Source organism: Moschus berezovskii, chromosome 27 (assembly GCF_049115385.1).
Source record: "Moschus berezovskii isolate FMDL1 chromosome 27, NW_MosBer_1.0, whole genome shotgun sequence".
Taxonomy (NCBI): Eukaryota; Metazoa; Chordata; class Mammalia; order Artiodactyla; family Moschidae; genus Moschus; species Moschus berezovskii.
Window position 1 is genome coordinate 7,528,577 of NC_142486.1, and position 18,986 is coordinate 7,547,562.

Here is an 18,986-nt window from a genome sequence, read left to right on the forward strand (position 1 = left end):
TTTTTATTTCCAGATTCAATGTCCTTCTCTCGTGTTAACAGCCGTTTGTGACCCCAGCAGAGGCACAACTATCAGATGATTCTCCTTCCCTCCTTTGTTAACAGCTAAAGGGTGCGACTCAAGTCCGTGATGCGTTTGGCTACATGAGAGGGAGGCTGTAGACCCCACCGTTTTATTACAGAGCAATTTCTTCCGGATCAGTTAAGGTTTTAATGTTTGCCTTCACCAAAAATGAAACGCAGTTTCACAAATTAATGTTCTTTACCCGTATCTTGGGGGAATTCTTTAATACTGTGCAGTTAATGAAACAATTCAGCAATACTTCTTCCAAAATTATTACTCCCTTATCTTCATCTGATCTAATAATCAAAACATATCCTCTAGTAACAAGACTTCTCTGATTTTAATTATCTTAACCCCTGGTCGCCAGGAGCAAAGCTCTCCCTGATATCAGACCCACTCACAGAAGGCGCCTGCCTTCCCCAAGCGAGTGCGTCTGCCTTGCTCACCCAGAGGAATAAGGTTAATTGAATGAGATACTTCCCTGGGCTTTTTTTTCTTTCCTAACGTGTGCAATTTATAGTCTCCAATCTAAGCAGCAAAACAATTATTAGGAAACTATTTTATGAATGAGACCTGTCAAACCGACCCAATGCTTTTACGACAGGGGTCTGGGGCCAGCCGTGGTGGCCGCTGGAAGCAGCCAGGAGCCTCCCCTTACTTCCCGTTTCCTCCTCCCCCTCCTGCCACTACCAGCACCACTCCTCCTCCGTCCTTTCCTTCTTGGACTATGTTGACCTGCTTTGGGGGCTCAATTTGGGTATGCCGGCTGAGGGCACCACAGCTCCCACTGTCTCAGCCTCCTGGTGTGGTGGGTGGTTTCACCATGGACACTGACCACGACCTCTGAGATAAACGGTGCTGTGCTTGATGACAGTCTCACAAGGGCGGGAGTGCAGTGGACAAGCCTTGAGATTCTTGTATTGAGCTTCCTGGGGTCTTCTCCACCAGGACACCCTAGGGTGCAGGTGCTCTGTAATGAAACACGTTTGGGGACTAAGCGGTTTGCTTTCTCGAGCACCCTGACATGCCCCCTCTCTTTTCAACTGAATATTTTCTTCGCTTCACCTCCACAACTGATTGAGAGTCATGAGGATAAATTGCTGGTTGAATGTCTACCAGTCTCTCTCCTTACATTCTACTTTTTCAAGCCAAGTTCACCAGCACTATCCAAATGCAGTGGTGCCTCCTCTAACCTTCAGACATCAAAACAGACTCAGAAGCAGGAGACGTTTCTTCCTGTCTTATCTGACAAGTGCTTCAGCTCCATCCCACTTGTCAGGGACCATTCTGTACTCGTATACTCGTAATCAATGAAATAACCTGACCGCCATCATGAGGCTGCTGTCTCTGTTAATACCGCTCTGGGGTCTTCTGTCGGAACCCTTCAATAGCCCAGGAAACACGGCTCCCGAGAGCTCCGATTTAAAACAGTTGTCTGTAAGAAAGACTCACTGAGGCCAGTCTCCCCTAGGGAGATGTAATATTTTCTACAGATGCTTTAAAGATCAGCAGTTCTCACTGGATGCATGGACCCATGTGTTAGAATCACATGAGGACCTTTTTCCAAACTGCATAAGCCTCCCCAGCCGTCCACACCGCTCACACCACCTCCCAAGGTTCTGTTGGGTCCTTTTGAACCACTGTCTCCCTCGGGGTGAGGATGGAAAAAGACTGACAGCTACTTCTCTGCACTCGTTCAGCAACTTTAATTCTGGACACTCCCTCTTTAGTTACATAAGTTCCCTCTCCGGCCATGTTTCCTCTGCACCAGGGCTGCCCTTGACCATATTTTAACCGTCTTTAACCAGTGTGTGAAGCTCCAACATCCAGGTCCCACTTATGCTGGCCAGGCTGGTGGGTGTGATAGTGATCCATCCAGCCCAAGGCTGTAGAGGAGAGACCTGTATGTGTCCCTCCACGGCCCCCGCTCGCCCTGGATGGCACGAGCGATTCCTAACGTCAGACACCCTAGCATCAGAGAGTCCGGGGGCCGAGCCTCCCTGAGCCTCGTCCTGGCTGCATCTTGAAGGCACAGTGAGCACAGATTGAAGGAGAGGAAGCAGTGAGCCTTCCATGGGGAGGAGGGGCGAAGGTGGCCCCAGGCCAGGGCCGCAGCCGTTGTGATGCCCCAGAGGGAGGAACTGGGGGACTTTGTGCTAGAGGCCTTGAGGCCCAACTCTGGATTGAGGTTATAAGTAAATGACTATAGACTGGTGGGCATTACTAGAAATGCTTTCAGAGCTAATTGCGGGAGTCTACGGTGAATCCTCTTAGACACAGGTGCCTTTGGTCACTGGATGAGTGACTCTTGATATTCACCTGCAGACAGTCCCCAGCTTGTGGCCCACTTAGCCAACCTTGCAATGTCCAGGTGGCTGAAATATCCAGCCAGGACCCAGAAGGAGTGGGCTCCCATCCCCTCTGTGCTGAGTCACTCGGGATCGCAGCTCGAGGAAACCAGAGGTGACTTGTGATGGGGTGACCATGCAGGGGCGCCCCCTTTTCTGTCCAGAGCACGCTTCTCCAGCCAGCAGGAAGGCCGCTAATGCCACGGTCACTATCCCCCACCCCGGCCTGGAGGGGGGTCTCCCCTTTTGGTCTCACATCCCAGGCATCCTTGCAGAGCATGCGCAGCGCCCAACCAGGCATCTCTGGGCCTCTTGCCCAGGGATAAAAGATGAAGTTATACCAGGGGACGACTGTTGGTTTAGTCCTCCCCAGCACCTCCCCGGCATCAGCCAACCCTAAATTTACTTAACTGCCACCTCTCACCAAGGAGCAATGGAGACCTGGGGGGGGGGGGGTGGGGATCACCATTCAGGTGAAATGGAGGGGCACGCTGCCTAGTTCCAGCCCCCACAGAAGCAGAGTCAACCTCGGACCTCTGCCCTGGGCCAGGGAGCCCAATCATACCCACTGGGTTCTGCCCAGGGGTTCATGTCAGGGTGAGGGGCCACACACTGATGCCCCTAACCTGACCTGTGGGTCCTCAGACAGCACTGCCAGAAGTCTGGCTCCCATCACCCTGGAGGGAAGAGACGGAGCTACCAGTAAACTGCAATGCAGTCGCCTCTCTGGCCCCATCTGCCACGTGGCAAAGAGGTGTTGCCTCCTCGACCCCTCACTGTGTATCCCAGAGGACCAGGCCTCTCAAGGGTCTTTGCATTAGTCTCTGTGCCAGAGACCCTTAAGTTGGCAGCCCTAGGCCCCATGTTATAACTTGACTAAGATAGATGTCTTTTATAAATTTAGTGCCTAATTTGCTGCACACCAAAATACTTTGCATTTGAAATTAAATTACCTCATTATTTGAGTCTTAGCCAGGGTTTTGAGAACTTCATATAGATAATGCTTCTAGCAATTCAAGGAACAACTGATGAGCTCCTCCTAAGTTCTGAAGCCATTAAGCTCCAAAGCTCCAGAGCTCCTAAGCTCTGTAGAATTAAACATGAGTTCATGCGTGCTAAGTCACTTCAGTCATGTCCAACTCTTTGTGACCCTATGGACTGCAGCCAGCTAGGCTCCTTTGTCCATAGGGTTCTCCAAGCAAGAATACTGGAGTGGGTTGCCATTCCCTTCTCCTGGGGATCTTCCTGACTCAGGGGTGAAACCCGTGTCTCTTAAGTCTCCTGCATTGGCCAGTGGTTCTTCACCACTAGCACCACCTGGGAAACCCTATAGTATTAAACGTACATGATCTATAAGATGTGTGTTGGAGGGGCCCTTGCAGTTTGCACTTGTGCATGTGACATTTCCTCACCTCTGTCCTTTGCAAACCCATGTTCTCACCCACCCCCTTCCCCAGAGAAGTGTGAGGCCCGACAGGCTAAACCTATCACCCAGGCTCCCGCTCAGCCATTTAGGTCTGAGCTAGAAGCCCAGCTCCTCACTAGACCTTTCCTCCCCGCTCTGTACAAGGTCAGACCTTTCCTCCCTCTTCCGTCCCATGAGTAACTTCTCAGTAAGGCAACCCGCTTCCCAGATTCTGCATTCATGGCACAAGATGTAGGGCTGCCGTTCCTGCCATTGGCGTTGAACAGCCAGAGCTGCTCTGGCATCTGTCCTCCTCCATGGATCTGCCCAGGACAGTGGGGGTGCTGGGTGGTGGCAGACGAGGATGTGGAGAACCTCACAGACGGAGCCCCTGGCTTGAGACCCACAGAGTGTCTTCAGAAACCACCTAGTCATATTCAGGATGTGCTGTGCTGTTCTTAGTCGCTCAGTCGTGTCTGACTCTATGCGACCCCATGGACTGCAGCCCGCCAGGCTCCTCTGTCCATGGGATTCTTCAGGCAAGAATACCAGAGTGCATTGCCATGCCCTCCTCCAGGGGATCTTCCCAACCCTGGGACCTAACCCAGGTCTCCTGCATTGCAGGCAGGTTCTTTACCATCTGAGCCACCAGGAAAGCCCAAGAATACTGGAGTGGGTAACCTATCCCTTCTCCAAGGGAACTTCCCAACCCAGGAATCGATCCAGGGTCTCTTGTGTTACAGGCAGATTCTTTACCAGCTGAGCTACCAGGGAAGCCCATATTCAGGATCACCCCAAGGATAACGTAGTGCTGCCTGCCATGTAGCTCTCCACTGTCACCGAGGGTGGTGCCGGGCGCCGGGTACCACGCTGGGCGCTCAGAGTTGTGGTGCTGCTCTGCCTGCAGGGTCCACGTCCAGGGCTCTGCAGGGCCGAGTGCCCCGTGCTGTTCTGTGTGAGGGGCTAAAGCGTCTGCAGCCTTGGCACCTCAGAGGTCCCGGAACCAGCCCACTCTCAGTGCCAAGTGACAACTGTCCCATTTAGTCCTCATGAAGCCCTGTGCCGTGTGTGCCATTACCCCCGTTTTATAGATGAAGAAACCAAGGCTTAGAGAAGTTAAGCATCTTGTCCAGGGTCACTCCTGCCCAGTGGCAGAGCCAGGACCTGGCTCGGGTCTGTCAGGCCCCAGCCCACCAGTACCTCACTGCCTCCTACACTTGCTTCAAGCATCCCACCAAGGCCTGCAGTGCAGAACCCATGTGTTTTGGGGTTTTTTCTTTTCGTTTCTCTGGACAAACAGACAGATGCTCTGCAGACATGTTGAGATAATTAAATAAGATGGTGTGTGGGGTGTGGAGCCAGGCCTGGGATGTGGCCCACAGTGCAACGAGCATAGCGAAGTCCAGGGGAAGACTCTCCAGTGGAGGGACAGCCTGGAGTGCCTGCTGCCGCCCAGGCAGGATGCTCCGCAACCAGACTTTCCCGGCGCCCAGCAAAGAGTCTGGGGTTAAAGAACAGAGCTGAGGGCGCTCAGGCTTTTCCCCCCAAGTTGGGCCCAAACCATGTGCCTCCCGCCCTGCTCATCGCCATCAGGAGAGGTCCTGAGGCAGCACCAGTCCCACCAGGCGCCCGTCAGGTGTCTTCTCAACCGAGGTTTGCAGGCACTGTCCTGGGTGCTTCCTGACTACTCTGCCTCCAGACAAACAACAGAAATTTCAGTGGAAGCTGCTTAGTTCTCCATGAAAACTCATATTCAACCAAACAGATTCCAGTCCTAAAACCTGCTGATCTGGGCCGATCCCAGGTCTGCAGAGAGAGCCTGGAGACATGCCCTCAGGGACCCCACACCAAGATCTGGCAGCGACAGTGGTCCCGCAGCGAAGGCCCCACAGTGCCAGCATCTGCTCTGGCTTCTTGTCTCCCACCCCTTTGCTCAACCCTCAGAGGTCATTGCTGCTCCCAACTCACGGATAAGCCGCTGATCGACGTGCCCACAGGGCTCAGCTTGTGAGTGACAGAACTGACTCCGGGTTCCGGACCACGCCAGGTCTGAAAGCTCTGTGTCCACTCTTCTTCCTGTCCGTCTCCTATTCTGTGAACTCGACCACGTTTTACATGTGCCCTGCGTCCAGCAACAGTGAGTCTCATCCTCTGAAGGTGCTTTGCGTCCCGGCAGCATGGGGTAATCTTGTAATAGGAAGGGTTTCCCCGCTGTTCGACCACAGGGAGGAGAATGAAAGAATCGCTCCTTCGTGAGCACCTTCTGAGCATCTTTTGTTGGAAAACGAGCACCTGCTACCTCCCATTTGATTGTGAGGAGAAACCATCATAATAGAGAAAGTTGGCCACAGGTCTGAAAAAGGAATGAGGGCAAAGCAGTTCTCCACAATGGAAAATACAAACACAAGAAACTGCCCACAAAGACCGCAGGAAAAGATGGGCTAAATGGGGGCACATGGGATTCAGGTGAGCATCGAGAGGCTGGTGGGCCACGTGGGAATCGTCTCCCCAAATTCTTGAATGTTCTGAGTTGGCTTTAAACTGTGATCATAGACATGGCTGATCAAGCAGAGCCTGAAAGGTAACCAGAAGCCCTATAGATGGGAAGGGGACTGTTGATTCAAGGATGGAAGTTGTTCACCCCAGGCTTGGGAAGACGTTAAATGGCCAGGATCCTCTGCTGGCCGAGTCTTTGTGTTTTATGTCATGCTGTCCTATTTGCCACAAAAAGCTCCTTTGGTTGGGAGAGAGGGGAATGAGTTTGCGGGTAAAAAACAAACTAGGCCAAATGCACCTTCGTAGAAGGAAGCACCCTCTGCTCACCACTGTATGCCAAAGGCTCTTCCTGGCAAGAAGGCCCTGCAGGGCTCTGGATGAAATCAGCCACGTGGGCTCACAGAGTGGAGTGAAACACATCAGAGCATCCTCATACCCACGAAACTTGTGGTCACGCCCCTGGGCCTTGCCAGGAGCTCCTGACCCCCAGCCAGTGGACCGTCTCTCATCCTAAAACCCTGGAGTCTGGGAGAAGCCATCCAGAAATGCATTTGGGGCTGATACCGACCCCAGTGACAAAGGAGCTGTGACTCTTATCAGCAGGGTCCCACCAGAGGTGTTGACAACTAACCATACTCATCAACTGGCCTCGTGTAGTTTGTGAAAAGCCACACACTACTTTTAAAATGCCAGGACAGTATTTCTTCACCCAGTTTGCCATCTTGTGGGATTTCATACAAAGCGGCTTTTTCCTTGTTGTGTTTTGCACTTCTTTAAACTTTTTCCGTCTCTTTTCATTGAGTTTTGTTACAACCTCATGGTTGCCGTGTGTGTGTGTGTACATACAACACCAGCCCCACGAGGGAAGGACAAGGGACAACTCCACAGTTGTCACCTTCCACTGTGCATGTCTAGGCTCCCTCAGGATGCTGGATGCTTCACAGGTGACGCAGTCAGCGAAGGGCCTTAGCCTTGGGTCTGCTGTGACCGGGTACCATAGACCAGGTAGTGTGAACAGCAGACACTTACTTATCACAGTTCTGAGGCTGGAAGTCCAAGGTCAAGGCAGTGGCATGTTTAGTGTCTGGAGGGCTCCCTTCCTTGTTCACAGACAGCATCTTCCCACTGTGACCTCACATGGCGGAAACAGCGAGGACACTCTCTGGGGTATCTTTTAAAGCCCTGATTCCACCACCCCACTCCATGACCTCATCACCTCCCCAAGGCCCCACCTCCCTAACACCATCATCACACAGAAGCTGGCGTCTCAGCTTTTGAATTTGGTGGGAGGGACACCACATTCAGTCCATGGCTAAGCCCATCAGCCTATTTCAGACACTACCACTAATAAAATCCCTCTCTGTTTTCAGCAACTGGAAGAAAAACTCAAGGGACAGGCTGACTATGAAGAGGTGAAAAAAGAGCTAAAGTAAGTGTGGAGATGCCAGCTCGGCCCGCACAAGCTGGTGCTCACTGGGGACGTTTGCTAAGGGAGCCCTGTGCCAGTGAGGGGACAGCCCCAGGTCCTTGGCTGACCCCCCAGCACTGGGCCGAGTCCTAGGCTGCCCAGCATCGCAGGTGTCTGTACTCAGACCTGTGCCTGAATTCTTCAGGCTCTTTATAAGGCTTTGTGTGTAGAAACTGCCAGCAGGCACGGAATCAATATGCCTTTATGGGAAATATAAAATACGAGCTTATTTTTTAGCTGTAAGTTCCCAAAACAGAAGGAGAACAGAGCAAGGTAGCCTTTTCTAGCTGAGGGCGCACACCTCCCTGGCCACACCTCCACCCGAGACGCAGCAGCTGAAAGCATGTCCTCCTTCAGTGCTGACGCCCATGCTCTCATGCCTAGAAGTTCCCTCCCCAGGCCCCACCGCCCAGTCTGAGCCTCCGGCCATCTTCAACCCCTCTCCCTGAGCTGTCCTGGGCCCACCTGGAGCTCTCACCTCAGAGTCTCACCTGGCCTCTCCCACTCCCACCCCCATGGCCAGGTTACCAAACACTGCAGGGGAGTGCCTGCAGGCCCGGGTCCTCTCCCCTGCTGTTGGCAAGCTCTGCTTCCCCGGGGGCCCTGCCATGCCCTCGGGGCACCCCTCTGCCCCCAGCTGTGCCCTGACCACCCCCCCCCCACCAGCAGACCCCCTGGTGCCCTGCCTGATGGAGGCATCTCCTGCCTTTGCCTCAAGGTGACTCCCTCTGGTCTTGGCTTCTCCCCGCCGCCCCCACCACTCCACCCCACCCCTCTGCCCCCCTACCCCCATCACTCCAGACTGACCCCGCCACGCTGGTCCCTTCCTTCCTTCGCCTTCCCGCTCATCCATCAGCCGTTTACTCTCTTGCTGATAGTTTTAATTGCTCCTTTTAAAATGAGCCAACACCCACTCACCATGCTGTTGTTTGGATTCTTAATTTCGTTCCCTTGAGTTTGCTGGGAAAAAAAAAAAAGCCCACTGGAAGGCCTTTTTGACCTTCTCGACCCCATGTCAGTAGCCTCCCTGGCGGGGTGACCCCGGCAGGGCGGGGCTCCCCTCACTTCTCTCCCCAAACAGTCTCACCCCCATGTCGCAGACGGCCTTTGCACCCTTCCTTGAACGGCCCCTCGGCTCTCTGCCCGTCCATCTCCTCAAGCTCTGTTTTCTCCCCCACCCCATTTCCAGCTCAGGGAGGATATTTTTCACTTCTGTGCCTACCTCCCCATCCCTTTCCCTACTCAAAAGAAATCATGTGTGCCCTCTCCTTGTGTGCGCCCTCTCCCAATGTGGAATCGGAAAAGCTGACTTGGAGGCCTTCTCTAGGCCCCTACCCTTCCCAGCCTGAGGCCTGTCCCACACGCCTTCTCCTCCGAGCTCACCTCCGTTTCCAGGAGCCAAGGCTTCTAGGCCCCTTCCTTCTGCCGTCTCCCAGCTCCACCTGCCCAGCCGCTCGCTGGTTCTCAGCCCCTCCAAGAACAGAGGCCCCCTCACTCCTGCCGGCCCTCGTGTTACCTCTGCACATGCAGCGCCCCGCAGCAACGCAAGCGTCTGAGAGTCCCATTCAGGTGCCTTTTCTGTTTAAATGCATCCCTGGCTTCCCACTTCCTGGTGATGCACGTGCCCCCAGACATGCACTGGTGTCCCTTTCTGTCCCATCTCTCCCCCATCTCCCCGAGATTCCCCCACCCCCACCCCCCACCCCAGAGTCTAGAAAGCACCTTGCTCCTTTACAGCCCTTCTCAAACCCTGACAACTCTTGAGACAGACGCGTCTCCTGCCCAGGTTTTCTCCTGCTCGTGCTGTCAGAAGCACCTGCAGGGCTCCTGAGGCCGAGGAGTGGCTCTGACTCTGCACAGCGCCAGGCACAGAAGAGGCTGTCGGTAAATTTGTTGAATAAATGAAGAGACACAGTTTTTAGTATAAACTCAGATGCACTTAGTCTTTTCTTACATGATCCTAAAGAAGCTCACAGACAAGAATATAGTTGCAAACAACGTGACAGCCACTAAGAAAAGACAAGCTTGTCCAGACTGCTCGCCTCTCTTCTTGCAGCTGATGCAACACGGCCCAGGTTCTTATTATTCTCAGTAGCTTGTCGTAAAACAAAATGATGAGCTCCTCCTTGTTCCTGTTTTGTTAGTTTACATGACAGGAGCCACTATGAAGGCAAAACCGCAGGGAAACCGAGGGCGGTTGACTCCTCACTGAACCTCTTGGGGGCCGTGGCAGAGAGTGGGTCCCCAGGGCCCTGGGCACTTTTCCACGCGGTGCTCGCCAGATGGAATTGCCGCAGAGCTTAAAGAAGGGCCGAGGCTAGAGTCAGGGCTGGGAGAGCTCAGGTGGCCCAGTGCCTGGGATGGAACCTGCCCTCTTTCTTGAGCATGAGGGGAGCACCCTGGCTCCTTGGGGCCACGTGGACCCAGAGAAAGAACATTCATGTGTGCCTCACTCAGCAAATAGCAGTCCTGGGCGCCCCAACTCACTCAGCTCTCGGACTTGTTGGAACAGGCCATGACCACAGTGGCTTCTGTGATAAGGAGGACAAAGGAGAAATGAGCCCGGTCGCCCACACCTTTGTGGTGGCTCCTTCCCCTGCCTGGGCACCAGGACCGTCCCCTGCCGCATGTGAGCCATCCAGTCATGGGACCTCACTCTTGGCCAAACGCTGGGGGCACAGGTTTATCTTCCTGACTTCCTTGTTAGAGCTTTTTCAGCCCCTCTCAGCTTTACAAATACATTCCACTTAGAGCCATGTTATGTCTGTGTTCAACTTAACTTTAAAATTATACTCCAAACAGACCTGGTGTGATTCCATATGGAATGATTTACATGCTGGGCAAGAAACTTTCACTGGCCAACTGCTAGTTGAATAGTTATTCCAGAGCCGCTATCAGATGATAAGGCTGCCAGCGAAGTTGTTAAAGTTGTCAGTTCCTCAGTTCCTGGAGCACAGGGAGCATTAGCAGGACTGCCCCCCCACACCCCGCCTGCCGCAGGTCCAAGCAAGGGTAACGGCTCTGTCTTGCTCTCCACAGCATCCTGAAGTCCATGGAGTTTGCACCGGCCGAGGGAACTGGGACGCAGGTACACGGTCTCCCTTTGCTTTTTGCGTGTGCGAGCATCATGTTGCTTTTTAACCATCGAGGTTGTTTCTCCTTGGGAACATTTCACCGAGTTAAACCAAATTATCTTTAAGTTAAAAGGGGCAAAAAGAGAAAAATCAGTGTTTTTCAATCTGGTTAACTGAGTTCACATGAACTTGCAATTTAACACAGGCAGGTACTAAGAACGTGGGTACAAATACTCGCAGATTGTGTTACAGATCAGCCCCAAATGGACTGACTTAGAAATTTTTATTATCTACTTCCTCACGTGGGTGAGAAACAAGATGACAGTGGTACACAGTAACCCAGTGGCCAATTAAAATCTTAAGTCATCGCGTGACATCCATTCCTGAGGCCCAGAAGGCAGCCAACTCTCGGTGGCTGGCACCAAAAACAGGTCACCTTTCCTGGGCTCTCTGACAGGTGTCAACCTGTCCCATTACTAAAGAAAGCAGAGGTCTAGACGCTCAGATCTGGGGACAGAAGAAAGAATAATTAGCTGTCTGCAAGCTGTGTGAGCCTGGAAAGAGAAAACTTCCTTCAACCGAAATGAGTTATTTCAGAAAGGAACTTGCTTGTCCTCCACATGCATGGAGCATCCTTGGGAGGCTGGAAGCAGGTCAGATCAGAGCAAGGGCTGTGGGGTCTGGCAGCCCACGGAGCCAGGTGGCAGCCGGCCCCACGGTGAGCACAGCTCTGCCCTGTCTAGGATGCATCCAGGCCCCTGGAGGTACTACTGCTGGAGAAGAACCGCTCGCTACAGTCCGAGAACGCTGCACTGCGCATCTCCAACAGCGACCTGAGCGGTAGGTTGATAAGTTCTCGCGGCCGCTCGGCCCCCACCCGGGGTTCGAGGAAGAGGAAAGCAAACCGTGAGTCTGGGCTGATGCATGGCGGGCGTCACCGGGCGATGGGCGATGAGAGCCTTGACTAACGAGTGTCCGTCTTCTTCCTCGTCCTCCTTACCCCCCCTCTGCCCCCACCCTGGCAGAGATGGTCCAGGTGCGGCCGCAGGGCGTCTGTGGAGGGCAGGCAGGGCCATGCTGCAGGGGGTGCGCCCCGCCGGCGTGCGCGTGTTCCGTGGCTTTTCTGGTCTCTTCCGAGTTGTGCGGCCTCTCCTGTGGTGTTTCCTGGGCTGCTTCCAGGGCCAGGCCCTGCCCTTCCCGGCTCAGTGGAGCTTTTCTTCCTTTGTCAGGTTGTCCTTGGGAACGCCTCCCCCATCCTTAGCCTTTCTTTGCTCATCCCAAAGTGGTGGCGTCACTGACTGCTTCGGGTTTTGGCAGCTGGTAAAGCGTTTAAGAGGGTCTCGGGCTCCGATGATATTACATTCTTAAAAATGTGCGTGCCTTCGATCGAGTGGACTCAGTGTGGTACATTCGCCTCAGAGCAAGTGGTTGTGAGAATCCTTTGGTCCCAAAATGTCAGTGTTTGCTGCTCCTCAGGTGGGGCCCTTTCTGGTTATAGCTCGAATGCTGGCGGCCCACTGAGAGGCCCGCAACCTGCCGACTCTTTACTGTGTGTGGTACCGGCTCCTTGTCACATTAGGAGTTTGAATCTCTGTCAAGGGGAAACTCTCCAGGCTGCAACGTACAAGAAAGGTGCAAACATGAAATGCATGTTGCTTGTTTCGGGGGCCTCGTTTGGCTAATTTACAAATTCAATCGAAAAACAAACCAACACACCTCATTGGCCCTTGCTTTTTTAAAAAAAAAAAATGCACTTTTTTTTTTTCCCTTTTGTGGGGCAAACTTTGCATCTTGGTCTTGGTTTTTTTTCCCTTTGGAATCCCCCATAATGCATTATGTTTGCCCTTCCTTGTAGGGTCAGCCAGGAGAAAAGGGAAAGACCAGCCTGAGAGTCGGCGTCCTGGACCTTTGCCGGCCTCCCCTCCTTCTCAGTTGCCCCGCAACACGGGGGAGCAGGCTTCCAATACTAATGGTACCCACCAGTTCTCACCAGCGGGGGTAACGCAAGACTTTTTCAGCTCATCCCTGGCGAGCCCCGGCCTGCCCCTGGCTTCTACGGGAAAATTTGCACTAAACTCTCTCCTCCAACGACAGCTAATGCAGTCCTTCTACTCCAAGGCCATGCAGGAAGCAGGAAGCACAAGCATGATTTTTTCAACAGGTCCATACAGCACAAACTCCATATCTTCCCAAAGTCCATTACAACAAAGCCCAGATGTAAATGGCATGGCCCCATCTCCCAGCCAGTCAGAAAGTGCTGGGAGTGTCTCCGAGGGCGAGGAGATAGACACTGCAGAAATCGCCCGGCAGGTGAAAGAGCAGCTGATCAAGCACAATATCGGACAGCGCATTTTCGGACACTACGTCTTGGGACTGTCTCAAGGGTCCGTGAGCGAGATCCTGGCCCGGCCGAAGCCGTGGAACAAACTGACGGTGCGTGGCAAGGAGCCATTTCACAAGATGAAGCAGTTCCTCTCGGACGAGCAGAACATCCTGGCTCTTCGCAGCATCCAAGGCAGACAAAGAGGTGAGCGATTCGCGGTCGGCACCCACACGTGAGTCCAGCACGGAGCTGCGTGTGTGCACGCGTGCACATGTGCGTGTGTGATGATACATGTGTGCCTTACATCAGGTGCAGCTCACAGTCCTATCACTTCCAGAGCTCAGGGCCCACGGGCACAAGCCCTTAGACTCAGGGCGTCCGGCCTCTGAAACTCACTTTGCACCTCACACGAGGTGGACTCGCTGTTCCATCTCCACATACTGGGTCGGAGGGAATTAACGCACGACAGCCTGATGCGTTTCGTGTCCAGCAGTCCTTTCGGCCTTGGGTGCTGGCCTCAGGTGGGGAGGGGCCCGTGGGTGCCACCCAGCCCTATAACAGCAGCAGCGGCCAGGGCAGGCCTCACGTGGCGCTGGGTCCCCACGGAGGGCGAGCCGACCACATGGGCCCCCTTCCTCCTCCCTGCACACAGGCCGGTGGCCCGTGATCAGCGCACTCCCCATGTGTTAAGTCCCATTAGCGACCTGTTCAGCATCATGAGCAAACATACCTGCCTTGAGTAAAATACATTAAAGTATTAAAAACACCCTTTGTACCCCGACCCTCCGTAAAAAGATAAAAAGCCCGTCCCATCCCTAATTGCAGGAACTCCTTCCCTTTTTAACAAACGATAGGAGATCCTTCTGCCAAGTCAGCGCTGATAGAGAAAGGGAACTTATCAGACAGAAATACAGACTCAGAGAAGGGAGATGTTTCGAACAGGATCCTTTTGCACAGAGGACATTGAGCCTTTTACGGCAATGTTAACTGGAATCAACTGTCTTTGGATGATTAATGTGAGCTTTGTTCCGGGGCTGGTGGGCGACTCACTGGGTGGCAGAGCTCCCTCCGTCTGACCCCCATGGCGCTGTTGCCGCAGGCCGCCCCCTAGTTCTGTCCAGTCCCCTCTGGCAGCAGAGCCATGACATCTGCAAGTCGGTCAGCCAGGGAAGGGCCTCTCAGAAGTTTCTAGTGACTCCCAAGCAGCACAGGAAGCCCTGAGCCCTCTCTGTAGCAACAGGCGGCTCAGATTTCATGTCACGCAGCCCATATCGTCAGCACCACCATCCCCCTGATTGTTTTGTTCTTACCACACTTGTTTTTCAACAGAGAATCCAGGCCAGAGCCTGAACAGACTCTTTCAGGAAGTACCGAAACGAAGAAATGGGTCTGAAGGTATGTCGCAGGCAGGTGTTTTTCTTTGCAGTTAGTAACCTAGCATGCCCTTAGCTGTGTATTTGGGTTCAAACTGTACAGTGTGATTCTGGCCTGGAACCTGATGGAAAAACAGAGCTAGTAAGTATAAAACAAAGCACGGGTTCAAGTACATATGGCCCCTCCCTCCCCCCACCGTGGCCCCGCACTCTACCGAGTGCAGGAGGGAGCGGCACCCCTAAGAATCATCCCCAAACTACAAATCACGCCCCCCCTTCACATTCAAATTACAACTCTCCCCGTGTTCTCAGAAGCAGGTGAAAGAATAACCCTTTGTTGCTCTGAAAAAAATCAGGTTCAGACTGAGTCAGATGAGATACTGCTGCTTCCTTGTCCCTTCCCCAAATTTGGAAATCTGTCGAAGGTGCGACCGATCAGACAGGTTGTGGCCGGCTCTCTCGCCCATGGATCCCAACGAGCCAGCCCCCACTGCCCTCCTCAGGGCCACAGCCTTAATGGGGTTCTGTGCTGGTGGCTGGCTTGTTTTTAAATGGTTTGATGTGGCGGTTCATAGTTAGTGAGGCTTCCGGGAAGCATCGAGGTCAGCCCCCAGGCCGTAGTAGCTGCAGTGCATCTGGACACGTGGCTGCTCACCATGTGACCAAAAGACAGTATTCTTGTCCTTTAGAAATGTCCGCAGGCTCCTCTCCTTGTTCATGTGATAAGAGACCCGAAAATTTTAACTTAAGCCTCTTCCCTTTGTACATCCAAACAATGGTGGGAGGATCAGCCTCCACCCCTTGTCCCTTCTGCCCATTTTTCCTCTCTGGCCTCAAGGACATGTACAGGGAGGGCCTTGAACATATCCCAAGCCAAAACACCTGCTGGAGTTGCTTTTAAATGACTCACAAAAAAAAAGAAGCCTTGCCCTTTAATCCTTCATTTATATATATATATACACACACACACACATACACTGAATTAAATGATTTGCTCTCCCTGGTCCCAACCCATGGGTGATATCCAGCTTGGATAGTGTCAGAGCTGGTCCCACTGGCCAAACACTGTTTGACACCAGGTGGAGTCAGCAGGAAGCCCTTCCTGCCAAGGGTCACCGTACCTGCTGTGAAGTCACCTGCACAGCAGGTACAGGTAAGCGGGAGGCCAGCCTGCCGCCTTGTCGTCGCCGGCCTCAACTCACCGGCAGCTATTTGTCAGAATGCCGTCTTTGTGCAGCACTACATTTTGTTCCAGGTGTGGGTTTGATGTCATCGGTGTGGCTTCTTCCCGCAGGTAACATCACCACCCGGATCCGAGCCTCCGAGACCGGATCTGACGAAGCCATCAAGTCCATCCTGGAACAAGCCAAGAGGGAGCTGCAAGTCCAGAAAACCGGTACGGAGTCCAGGACTTCCACCACTGCCTTCCACGCTTACGTCATGAGCGTTCTGTTCAGCAGTAATTAACTTCGTCTAAAAAGAAATAGAATGTGTGTTTTCAAGCCTTTAGTACAGTGGGGAGCAGGTCTGTGTGACATGTGTTTTGCTAATACTTACCATTCTAGGTCATTCCTTAGCCCTAGCCTAGAATCTCCATGACTTAAATGAGCAAGTAATCTGTATCAGATTCCCTTTCTTAAATACAACGCAGGCATCTGTTATTTGGTATACACTTGACCACACACTAGTAAAAGATAAACTCTTAACAACTGCTTTACAGAACACATGTTAGCAGGAAGTGTTAAAGGATGGGCATCCCTAGCTCTGTAGTCAGTCAGCCCCGGGAATCGGCCCTCAGAGCTCCCTGCGAGCCACCTTGTCTAAGAGTAGGGAACACCAACATTTCAGCTTTTCTTCGGGTGAGCGATGATTAAGAGGTGCACCAGGCTGCGGATTCAGCTCAGAGCTTCCGCTAGAGGGGAAACCGAGCACCCGAGTTCTCCTCCTGAGGTTCAGCACAGACACACATCTGCCCTGTGCCCCTGCAGCCCCCACTCTGCCCAGTCCTGCCAGCAGGGACCATGGCGTGAGGCTCCACCAGGCCTGGCAGCAGGCAGCGTGACACCGAGTGCCCACCACCCCCTGGCCATGCTCCTGGGTTCCTGAGCTAGGGCCAGCCCACTGGCCGCCCTACCCTGGCCCTCCGCTTCTCCTTCCCCTTGGTGGCCACCCCAGAGTCACGCACCCAGAAGGAAATCTGAGCTAACAGAACCAGTGGAATTTTGGAATATAGCACACAAGAATGTTAAGTTTAAAGTCATCCAGGGGACTTCCATTGCGGTCCAGTAAGTGGGACTTTGCCTTCCAATACAAGGGGTATAGGATCAATCCCTGGTAAGGGAACTAAGATGGCATACACCTCATGGCCAAAATACCAAAACATAAAGCAGAAATAATATTATAACAAATTCAAAAAAGACACACAATAATAACCCACATCAAATAATAATAATAAATAAATAAAGTCATCTGGAAAAGAGGCCTGGATGGTGTGTCTCAGAGTGTTTACACACATTACACCCCCCGCCCCCCCACCCCACCCCCAATCACACTCCTGATCTTAACTCGTTTCCGTCGGTGGGGCCACAAAGCAGTAGCTTTAGCCCTTCATCGCTAAACAGTTGCATGAATGGTTCACATTTCACGAGGGGGGAAATGCTGAGATCACAGTGCAGTAAGGGTGTCTGGAGTAACCTGCAATCCATGGCGGATTAACTGAGAAGGACGTGGGTGGGAAAGCCCGTCCCTGCTGGGAGGTGCGCTGTCACTGCCATCTCACCTGCACGTTTGTTTGCTCTGCAGCAGAGCCGGCCCAGCCTTCCTCAGGGTCCAGCAGTGGGAGCGCAGACGATGCCATCCGCTCCATCCTGCAGCAGGCCCGCCGGGAGATGGAGGCCCAGCAGGCCGCCCTCGAGCCCGCCTTAAAGCCCGCGCTGCAGTCCCAAACGGACATCACCCTCCTGACCCCCAAGCTGATACCCGCCTCGCCCATGTCATCGGTGTCCAGTTACTCCCCACTAGCCGTCTCCCTGAAGAAGCCACCGTCGGCTCCCGACGCCAGCGCCCCCACCCTGCCCAACCCGCCGGCCCTGAAGAAGGAGTCCCAGGACACGCCCGGGCCGGACCTCCCAGGAGCGGCCGACCCCACCGCACAGGGGGTCCTGAGACACGTGAAGAGTGAGCTGGGCCGCAGCGGCGTGTGGAAGGATCACTGGTGGAGCGCTGTCCAGCCCGAGAGGAAGAGCAGCGCTCCTCCCGAAGACCCCAAGGCCGAAGACGCCAACAGCAGCAAAGAAAAAGGCAGCGGTGGGCAGGCGCGGGTGGAGCGCAGCCAGCTCCAGGGCCCCTCCTCCTCCGAGTACTGGAAGGACTGGCCCAGCGCAGAGTCACCCTACTCCCAGAGCTCAGAGCTGAGCCTGACCGGAGCCAGCCGCAGCGAGACGCCCCAGAACAGCCCTCTGCCTTCCTCGCCCATCGTGCCCCTGTCGAAGCCCACCAAGCCCTCTGTCCCACCACTGACCCCCGAGCAGTACGAGATCTACATGTACCAGGAGGTGGACACCATCGAGCTCACCCGGCAGGTGAAGGAGAAGCTAGCCAAGAATGGCATCTGTCAGAGGATCTTCGGGGAGAAGGTACGAGGTGGGGGTTCCATTCCGGGGCCTGGGTCTTCCCATTTCCTTTCACTGCTGAGGACTGGGAGCAGGGGGGATCTGTCTGGAGGATGTGGCCATCACCCACTTAATTAACCAAAGAGAACCGTGGCTCGTCCACTCCCAAACTTGCAGGGAGGCTGGCCAGTGAATGTTCCGTTTGCTTCAGCCCCACTGGAGGCCAGGTTCCCGGCAAGGCCCTCTCACCCTCTGTGGCCCTTTAGACCTCTCATCATATATGAGGGGGTGGCAGAGTCACCATTTGGCAGATGAGGAAACCGATGCTCAGGGAAGTTGACCGCATGCCCCAAGCTAGCAGATGACTAAGTCAAGCCCTGTCCCTGTGGCCGAGCAGAGCCCAGAGGCACCACCTCAGTAGGCTGTTTTGGCCAAAAAGGATCTGATCACAGAGAGAGATGACCAGCCTGCAGAGAGCCAAAACGTACTTGGTAGAAACAGCAGTCAGAAGGTGCTTGGGTGTCGTCCGGCCAGAGGGGTAAAGCAACTTGCCCAGGGATGCAAAGCTAGAGGTGGCATGGGCAGAGCCGTGCAGGGCCCAGGCTGTGCCCAGGACCACCCCTGAAGACCCTCGTTTTCTCATCGTCCTTCTTGGCTCATGAAAAGCCCAGTCTGTGGATGAGCTCCCAGACACTTTCTGTTCTTGGCGCTTCCTGGTCACTAAGGTTCTGGATAATGGGGATTTACCAGGCCTGCAAAATGTAAGATAAACATAACACTCCAGGATAGTCTTAGATTAAATAACGACTGGCTAAGCAGAATGAG

General features: G+C 53.7%; 1 protein-coding gene across 7 annotated transcripts in view; it reads left to right on the plus strand.

The window, feature by feature from the left end:
• Positions 1-18,986, plus strand: part of CUX1 (cut like homeobox 1) — a 366,772-nt gene that overhangs the window by 281,110 nt on the left and 66,676 nt on the right. For 3 of the 7 annotated variants that reach the window (XM_088833169.1, XM_055410115.2, XM_055410113.2), the window contains exons 12-18: positions 7,683-7,741; positions 10,820-10,868; positions 11,598-11,694; positions 12,710-13,381; positions 14,507-14,572; positions 15,845-15,946; positions 17,353-18,185. In XM_088833169.1, coding sequence (XP_088689295.1) covers positions 7,683-7,741; positions 10,820-10,868; positions 11,598-11,694; positions 12,710-13,381; positions 14,507-14,572; positions 15,845-15,946; positions 17,353-18,185 — 1,878 coding nt within the window. The remainder of the gene's footprint in view (positions 1-7,682; positions 7,742-10,819; positions 10,869-11,597; positions 11,695-12,709; positions 13,382-14,506; positions 14,573-15,844; positions 15,947-17,352; positions 18,186-18,986) is intronic. The other 4 variants (XM_088833172.1, XM_088833171.1, XM_088833168.1 and 1 more) reach the window with 3 other exon arrangements.